This window comes from Triticum aestivum, chromosome 7D (assembly GCF_018294505.1).
Source record: "Triticum aestivum cultivar Chinese Spring chromosome 7D, IWGSC CS RefSeq v2.1, whole genome shotgun sequence".
In the NCBI taxonomy this organism is placed as follows: Eukaryota; Viridiplantae; Streptophyta; class Magnoliopsida; order Poales; family Poaceae; genus Triticum; species Triticum aestivum.
Window position 1 is genome coordinate 632,793,676 of NC_057814.1, and position 9,698 is coordinate 632,803,373.

At 45.3% G+C, this 9,698-nt stretch overlaps 2 protein-coding genes across 2 annotated transcripts; one reads left to right on the top strand and one right to left on the bottom strand.

Annotated features, from left to right (window-relative positions):
• The first annotated feature begins 1,973 nt into the window (after positions 1–1,973).
• Positions 1,974–4,284, top strand: LOC123166661 (transport and Golgi organization 2 homolog). The gene is made up of 5 exons (XM_044584464.1): positions 1,974–2,149; positions 2,391–2,580; positions 3,025–3,231; positions 3,558–3,752; positions 3,932–4,284. Exons 1-5 carry the CDS (start codon positions 2,067–2,069, stop codon positions 4,070–4,072), a joined length of 816 nt encoding a protein of 271 aa, XP_044440399.1. The 5' UTR covers positions 1,974–2,066; the 3' UTR covers positions 4,073–4,284.
• Positions 4,285–4,638: 354 nt separating this feature from the next.
• On the bottom strand, positions 4,639–6,493 carry LOC123166660 (probable tRNA-splicing endonuclease subunit Sen2). Its single transcript, XM_044584463.1, has 2 exons — positions 6,158–6,493; positions 4,639–5,536 (listed from the first exon to the last, which is right to left on the bottom strand). Exon 2 carries the CDS (start codon positions 5,531–5,533, stop codon positions 4,658–4,660), a length of 876 nt encoding a protein of 291 aa, XP_044440398.1. The 5' UTR covers positions 5,534–5,536; positions 6,158–6,493; the 3' UTR covers positions 4,639–4,657.
• Positions 6,494–9,698: the final 3,205 nt, after the last annotated feature.

A 9,698-nucleotide genomic window follows, 5' to 3' on the forward strand; every position in this document is an offset into this window, starting at 1 on the left:
AGGTCTCACCAACTTTTTCCTCCATCCCCACCTTTGTTTCCATGGAATTGATTTGCACGGCGTTCATCATAGCCGCCCATATGCGTACGCCCGCACGTTAGAGCAGCGAGCATTATTGTTATGGTGGCAATAACTAAGGGCGCACGAGAGTTGGCAAGAAATGTAGCAGTTAGCAATTGGCAGCCAAGGGGCAGTAGTACCATACATATGCATAATGGCATAGGCATGGTGAGAGAGTAATTGGGCAGCCGACATTGTAGGTTGAGTGACCCCCCCAGCCTATGTGGGCACCTTGTGCGATTATCCTTCTAATTTTGCTGACCCATAATAAATGTTCCTTTTTTATTCAAGCAATTGCATGTCAAAAATGAGCAGGTGCATGCCTCCATTATTGTAGCATGTGTAGCACTGACAACTACCAAGTGTGCACCGAAAATGGGGCCAGACTACCTCCTAGGCTCTTGCAGCCTGTTACACGCTGATGATTCCATGAGCAACCACCACTGCATAAGAAGGCTCTGAAAGTGCCTCCCCACCAAACAGGATGAAGTTGTCTGCTTAGACTGAATTAGTGAGAGTCAGCAACTTACCTGATTCGACCGTCCTTACCAAATGCTGGGTATCATCGTCCTAACACCAACAAAAATACACATTAGTCATACTACAAAGCTAAATGAAGCTAAGCATCAAGGACAACTACACTTAATTAAAGGTGCAGCAGCCAAATATCTCGTTACTACTTGTGGTAAAACTGGGAGGGCGCAGATAAGCAGTGAAGTTCAGTGCATAATAGTGGCCAACAATCTTCCGAGACTTTGTTTGGTATGACATCCAATTCATGTCAGCTCTAGAAGGCAGTGATGTAATGGATAATTAAGAGTATGATGACCTGAATGTAATCATAAGGAGATATAAACCACCTACCTATACCGTGACCAGAAAGTTACTGGTTTTCCTTCCCCTTTCAACAGTAGAAAATTAGACAACTTGTCATACCAGGTGGACATAACATATGACCCCTCTGCAAATCCTAAACCACAGCGTATGTGCTATCTTGGTATTCTGGGTGCTACGAATCAGCAATTTTTTACCCTTTTTAATTACTCCACTTGACATGTCTATCTCACGACATGATAAGCATGACTGCATGAGCAAGGCAAAGAAGAAAAGTATGTTGCTGCACAGGAAGACAAAATTGACTTGCCTGGAAGCAGATAGGACAGATGATGTATACCTGAAAGGCGTGTTGTTTTCCTGGAGTGACACGTGTGGAACCATCAAAGCCAACTACCCACAGGATACAGGTAGGCGGGTTTCAATACGCAACGGCGCAGAGTCATGTGCTTGGAAAGACCAGGCCGTTGTTTACCACTTGTGTATATCCGATTCCAGTCCAGTACAGGAGAGTGATCCAGTCAAGATCTCACCTGCATTAAGATATGGATCAGCAAGATCATTCTCCAGAATCTACAGATTTTTTTTTTTGCAGATCTGCCTGCTGATCACTCATTGTATGAATCTCTACCCTAATAGCGATTCACGTGCCTTTTGCTTCTGTCCCCAGAAATAATAGAACAGCAACCTACAGGAAAAGAGCATCAAACTTGCATCTCCAAGCAAGCACTAAAAGTGATAGAGTTGGCGTTAATCGTGGTAGATGCTGTCCCCATTCTGAGCCAAGAGGATGGGCCAAACTGGGAGTTATCCCGAAAGAAAATACTAAATATTTCCCCACTATCACACAAGTCAAGGGTACCTGTAGGGAAGAAGTTAGTGGTAAGTAGGGGACCCTCAGGACCAGAGATGCCAGGTAATAGCTTGGTAAGTGAGCAGGATGGAACTCTCTGACAGAAGAATAACAGACTGCAGAGCACCTGGTTTGTTGCAGGCAAATAATGTAAGGCTCTCTGTGGGCTCCGCTCCTCTTCTCTCTCCCCTTCAGCCTTCTTCCTATAAATACAAAGGCGTGTACGGGGAGAAGTATCAGGTAAACATACACAAACACACAAGGCGCACGGTTGCGAAACAAGTGGATTATTTAGAAGCAAGAAGGAACACCTGAAGCCATGTGTATCGCTGCATGGATTTGGCAGGCTCACCCACAGCATCAGCTCCTGCTTCTGCTCAACAGAGATGAGTTCCATAGCAGGTACAGGATTGTTCATTTGGTACCACTGATCCTTACGGTATTTCGGATTCGTTTTGGAGTTTGGCCCTTCCCTCCTGAATTACATGCTCCCAGATGACAGCCCCATGAATCACAAACCGTATTTCATGCAAACATTCAGATCCTAATGCTACTGCTCACTTCCTTCACTCGGCCACATCGGAAATTCTAGTTGCAGAATAACAATGTTATATGTTCATCAGCTGTTCTTCATGAATTGCAGGCCTACAAAGGCAGTAGGATGGTGGGGGGAGGGCTCAATGAAGATTCTTGGTGGCAGGGATGTACTTGGTGGAGGAACATGGATGGGGAGCACCAAAGATGGCAGACTTGCCTTCCTGACCAATGTGCTCGAGCCTGATGCGATGCCTGGCGCACGCACTAGGGGAGACCTGCCCCTCAGGTTCCTGCAGGTAAATCAAAACTCAAGTTGGTGGTTATCAATGTAGGTGTGATAAGAAAGATATGTTTCATTTGTACAAACAGAGTTGGTGTTTTGTACTATGCTTTCCTGTCAGAATCTTTTTTATGTGCTGAAAGTCGCTATCTGTCTAGTGTTTATTCCATTCTTCTGAGTACTGATGGTGATTGGTACAGAGATTGCTTACATCAAGACAAAGACATAAAATCCCATTTTTAGAAACTAAAACTTTACCTTTTAAAATATTTTTAGTTGCTACTATTACAATTGTTAAACTGCTGTCGTCCGTCAAAAAATAAGCATTCATAGGATAATTCATGAATTCATGGTTTTACAGTTTAAAACATGCATATGATTGCACTAAGGGTGAGCACAATCAGCGTCGAATTATCTTGCTCCAAACATAAGCATGAACCGCAGAATCTGTATTGTGCAGGGCAACAAGAGCCCGCTGGAGGTTGCAACTGAAGTGGCAAAAGAAGCTGATGAGTACAATGGCTTCAACCTTATACTAGCTGATCTAACCAGGAATGTCATGGTTTATGTGTCAAACCGGCCAAAGGGGCAGCCTGCGACGATTCAGCTCGTCTCACCAGGACTCCATGTGTTGTCCAATGCAAGGCTAGACAGCCCTTGGCAGAAGGTAACAGAACTACTCCATGTCCAATAGCTAGAATGTCCAATGAGGAGTCCTTTGTTGATTTTACTTGTACTGCACTAAGAATCCTAAAGGAGACTTTTGAGCTGGAAAAGATGTGAGAAAGCAACATGAAAGCCTTTCAAGTACTTCCGTAGTTATAGAGGGCAGTGCATTTAACTCGATTAATAGCACTGCATGTACAAGCAGCAAGACAGGAGTAGATAGCACATGATTGCAAGCCACTCTGTCTCAGGGACCATTCAGTATACTATAATGTGCCAAGGAACGCAGTGCAGATAATTTTTCATCATTGCATATATTGCTTGTAGGCAATTCGCCTTGGTAAAAACTTCAGGGAGTTTATAAGGAAGCATGGTGATGATGAAGTTGAAGCGAAGGATATAGCTGACAGACTAATGACTGACACGACGAGGGCCGATAAAGATAGGCTGCCAAACACCGGTTGTGATCCCAACTGGGAGCACGGTCTGAGCTCCATCTTCATCGAGGTGCAAACTGACGAAGTGAGCATAAAATCTTTGACTTGATTGCAGTTTACAAGTACATTCAGAGTTGAATTATCTGAAAAATTATAGCTCTTAACCACTAAAGTAACACGTAGTTGTTCTAGTACAGAAGCCTATATCGATACTGCAATGCTAGATTTATTTACATTTTTTCACATGTTTCTGTTTTTGCAAAGGGGCTCTATGGGACAAGGAGCACAGCAGTTCTTTCAGTGAACTATGATGGAGAAGCTAGCTTATATGAGAAGTACCTCGAGAGTGGTATATGGAAGAACCACACAGTGAATTACCAGATAGAATTGCCAATGCGCACCTAAAGGCGGGAGCCTCAAATAGGAAGAAAGAATGAATAGCTACCATTGTGCATGCTGTTATTTCCACAGTTGTGCTTTAAGATCACATAATGATCTCTAATTATGGCGATTAAATTATTTACTGTATGCGGATCTATCAATTCAGAGACAGATCAAGTCAAATTGTTGAATATATATACATAATAATAATATGATATAATATGTGTATTTACAGACTTCATGTTGCCACCTCTGTCTATGATCATACATCCTTTACAGACATTGTACCTTCAGTTCTTCAATACAGTAGATATCGACTCTGATGTTTATTAAATGTATACTTAAGGCCTGAATGTGTTCAAGTACTAAACACTGAAAGTATATAAGGAAAAAAGTCTGCAAATAAGAAAATGTATCTGGTGTACCTCTTTTCTTCAATACACTGGAGTGCGATGGTCATTCAGAGGTTTCTAAAGGCACAGAAAATGCCAGTCCAGAGCTCTGCAGTCAGATACAGTTGTATGGATATATGTATGTGGCTATGTATGCACCATTTGTAGAAATCTTTCGAAAATGCACACCAATAGGAGTACAGAGAAATATTTAGCTTTATTGTCGGAATCTCAGCTTGTATACAAGTAAGCTAGAAAGAACTGTGAAGCCTAGTATTACACCCCAATAATTGAAAACTACTGTTTCTCTTGTGTGATCCTGTTCTTCGTTATTTGCTTCTTCTCTGGACGGTTCACATCGCTGCTCACGGCACTGCTGGGCTATCCACCTAGTAATTGTTCTCTCATGAACAACCAGTTGTTCTAAACAGTCTGGGGAGCTCAGTTCACAAATACTGCTGGAGACTGTCAGAACCAGCAATGTCTTGGCCACACTGCCAGAGGCTCGGAGTGCGCACAGAAGGTCAGACCACACCTTGAGGCGGCCACACCTACCGCCGAACTCCACTCCTTCTGGAACTACAACCACAGCAAACTCTGAGTGGACGAGCGCTGGATGATGACGGTAAGCTACAAAATCTGCGCCATACTGCAAACCTGACCGCACCACCCAGTTCTTCGATCTGAGATGCGAGTATGCCTTGTACATCTCGGGAAATGACTCTGATGCAGAGCATAAGTGATCCCACAGCTCCCCTTCACTCAACAGCTTCTTGCTCTCTGACACTGAGATGCACTTCAAACCATGGTAAAGATAGAAGACCTCCTCAGCCCCCAGCTGGAACCACTGTTTCCCTGCTTCGGCATTATCCAGCACCCGGCCAAAGGCAGCACGGTTAAGTAGTGTAGCTTGCTGCAGATTCACACCGAGGGTCGCATCCCTGCCCTGATTAGATAAAGTTGCCACAAGTTTCGAGCCTTTCAGCGAGGACTGGAGCTCAGCAACAATGCTTGACATGGGGTGAGCTGCTGCCAGAGCTGCAAAGTCCTTGCCGTCTTTGCCCTTCTTCCATCTTGGACCCGCCTTGTCCATAAGCTGAGAAACAGAAACAATACAGTGTCAGCTATAGTAGCCAAGAAAAGACAGATGAAGCAGAAGCACGTCGAATTGTTAACTTGTACTCTATCTGGTTTACGAGTGGTCAAATTTCTTGCCATTGATTTGGGATCATAGTTCGTGCTCCATAAGCGGCGGCCGGCTCTCAGGGGATGGATTCCCGTGCAGGGTAACATTGCGGTAGCCAGTACACAGCTCAACTTGCAGTGAGTAAAACATATCTGGATATAGATGATGTAACCGAGTCTGAAAAGTGAGCTTTGTTTGACATCCGAACTTTCATTTTTAGGTTACTGGGAGGGCGAAATCAGCCGGTGATTATCAGATTATTGGCATTGACACTGGAGCAATGAGTTTGATGTTGCTATGATTGTAGTTCCTGTAGTTCTCTTCATTGCACATTCCAACTTCCAAGCCTAGAAACTAGTAGTATGTTGTATTTTTTTTCCCGGTTTAAGCCGCATGATTTCTTTTGTACAAAAGCTGAAAGAAAGCAACCCCACATTGGTGTTCATGGCCTGACCACTTCTGCAGACTGCAGCCATGTGAGTGCGACTAGGTAAGGAGACAGCAGGAAAGAAAGGAGAGTGAGGAACAGACCCAGCAAGAGACGCTGTCGAGGTCGCGGGGGGCCGAGCCAGGGAGGGCGCCAGAGCAAGGGCGGTCGAGGTCGAGGTCGCGGTCGCCGCGCCTTCGTCGTCGGGGGCGTGGTCGAGCGGGTGGCGGCGAGCCAACTTGCAGGCGATAGGCGGCGCGGGGGCGAGCAGAAGATTGGGGCGGGGGCCGTGCGGGGAGAGCAGCGGAGATGAGAGCGGGAGTACAGGCGGAGGTCAATGGGAAGCGGCGGCGGCGGGGCGGCGCGCCGCCGCCGGCCGGCTCGGGAAGCGGAAGGAGAGGAAGGAGAGATGCGTGCGTGGTGATAGGGTTGGAAAAAAAATTACGTACAAGGGTATATTTGTTTTCTTTGGAAGAAGGGTAATTCAGTAATAACTGAAAGTTGAGTGCTATGTTGGCACTTTGTCTTTTATTTTGGCATGAGAAAGAGTGAAGTTGAATCCTATATTGTTTTTGTTTTCTACTAGAGGTATTTTCACAGACAATATAGAATGGAGTATATTAGATTGATGCAGGTTTGGAAAAGGAAATACAACAAACTTGTACTATGTGCAGGTCCGACCACGCCATCATGTGCGAACGCGGGCACGACCAAAACCACCGTATAACGGTGGCCCAGCGGGTCGCCTAGGTGCGCGTCATTCGGGTAGATCACACAACGCAAAGAGCACCTGAGAGACCTCGACAACACGCCACCAACAAACGGACTGCATGGAGGGCACTCGCGCCTTCAAAGAGCCCAGGAGACAGCTACTCTAGTATCCTTTATAGGAGTAACTAGCACATATGCCCGTGCGTTGCAACGGCAGAAATAACAGAACTGTATTCAAATTTTGTGATGATTGTATCAGCAAAACACGTTCAGTTCATGCAAACTTTGATCTTAACCAAGATCCATGGAAACATCACTAAAACATTTTTAGTGTGGTACTAATGATACACAACTAATTAATTGTTCATGTCTTGTCAACCATCTCATCAAAATGTTTAAAAAAATCTTATCCTCGCAAAAAAATCTTTTATACTTTGTAATCATTTATTAACAAAAAACATAATATTTTCTTTACCACATCACAACGACTATTTTTCCAACCTTAGTCCTTGTTGTGTGCCTCAACTTACCTGGACAAAAAGCTATTTATTAACAATAAACATAATATTTTTTACCACATCACAACGGCTATTTTCTCCAACCTCAGTCCTTGTTGTGTGCCTCAACTTACCTGGACAAAAAATGACATACAGAATTCAGCACATACGTACATTAGGCGCGTACAAGCAAAACACATACAGTACATATGCATCTCTGCTTCTCCAATTCAGCACGCTTCACACAACGTAACACCAATAATGCATAGGCACATCACATATGCAACTCCGGTTCAGTATTCAGTTATTCACCGTTGTGTGGATCTGTAGCAAGCTAGACGGGATGGGGAGTGCTGTTTGAAGGCAGCCCCATGTATCTACGGAGGTAATTTATATTTGGGGAAACAACGCTAAGTAGTCGATGCAGCCGTCGGGCGCCAAAGCCATGGAGAGGAGCAGGACATGGGTGATGTTGGGGAACGTAGCAGAAATTTAAAATTTTCTACGTATCACCAAGATCAATCTATGGAGTCATCTAGCAACGAGAGAGGGGGGAGTGCATCTACATACCCTTGTAGATCGCGCGCGGAAGCGTTCAAGAGAACGGGGTTGATGGAGTCGTACTCGTCGTGATCCAAATCACCGATGATCCTAGCGCCGAACGGACGGCACCTCCGCATTCAACACACGTACGGAGCGGGGACGTCTCCTCCTTCTTGATCCAGCAAGAGGGGAGGAGAAGTTTATGGAGATCCAGCAGCACGATGGTGTGGTGGTGGAAGTAGCGGGATCCCGGCAGGGCTTCGCCAAGCGCAAACGGGGAGGAAGAGGTGTCACGGGAGGGAGGGAGGCGCCAGGGCTTGGGGTGCTGCTCCCATGCGCCTCCCCACTATATATAGGGGTGGAGGGGGCTGGTTTCTTGCCCTCCAAGTCCATTGGGGCGTTGGCAAAGGTGGGGGAAAGAAATCCCATCATTTCCCTTCCCCACCGATTGTTATCCCCCTTTTTTAGGGATCTTGATCTTATCCCTTCGGGATATGATCTTATTCCTTCTAAGGTGGGATCTTGGTGCGCCTTGACCAGGGGTGTGGGGCCTTGCCCCCACTACCCACGTTCATGTGGGTCCCCCCATGCAGGTGGGCCCCACTTCGGAACCTTCTAGAACCTTCCCGGTACAATACCGAAAAATCCCGAACATTTTCCGGTGGCCAAAATAGGACTTCCCATATATAAATCTTTACCTCCGGACCATTTCGGAACTCCTCATGACGTCCGGGATCTCATCCGGGACTCCGAACAACTTTCGGTTAACCGCATACTAATATCTCTACAACTCTAGCGTCACCGAACCTTAAGTGTGTAGACCCTACGGGTTCGGGAGACATGCAGACATGACCGAGACGACTCTCCGGTCAATAACCAACAACGGGATCTGGATACCCATGTTGGCTCCCACATGTTCCACGATGATCTCATCGGATGAACCACGATGTCGAGGATTCAATCAATCTCGTATACAATTCCTTTGTCAATCGGTATGTTACTTGCCCGAGATTCGATCGTCGGTATCCCAATACCTTGTTCAATCTCGTTACCGGCAAGTCACTTTACTCGTACCATAACGCATGATCCCGTGGCTAACTCCTTAGTCACATTGAGCTCATTATGATGATGCATTACGGAGTGGGCCCAGAGATACCTCTCCGTCATACGAAGTGACAAATCCCAGTCTCGATTCGTGCCAACCCAACAGACACTTTCGGAGATACCTGTAGTGCACCTTTATAGCCACCCAGTTACGTTGTGACGTTTGGTACACCCAAAGCATTCCTACGGTATCCGGGAGTTGCACAATCTCATGGTCTAAGGAAATGATACTTGACAATAGAAAAGCTCTAGCAAACGAACTACACGATCTTGTGCTATGCTTAGGATTGGGTCTTGTCCATCACATCATTCTCCTAATGATGTGATCCCGTTATCAATGACATCCAATGTCCATGTCAGGAAACCATAACCATCTATTGATCAACGAGCTAGTCAACTAGAGGCTTACTAGGGACATGTTGTGGTCTATGTATTCACACATGTATTACGGTTTCCAGTTAATACAATTATAGCATGAACAACAGACAATTATCATGAACAAGGAAATACAATAATAACCATTTTATTATTGCCTCTAGGGCATATTTCCAACAGTCTCCCACTTGCACTAGAGTCAATAATCTAGTTCACATCACCATGTGATTAACACTCAAAGTTCACATCGCCATGTGACTAATACCCAAGAGTTCACTAGAGTCAATAATCTAGTTCACATCACCATGTGATTAACACTCAATGAGTTCTAGGGTTTGATCATGTTATGCTTACGAGAGAGGTTTTAGTCAACGGGTCTGCAACATTCAGATCTGTGTGTGCTTTACAAATCTCT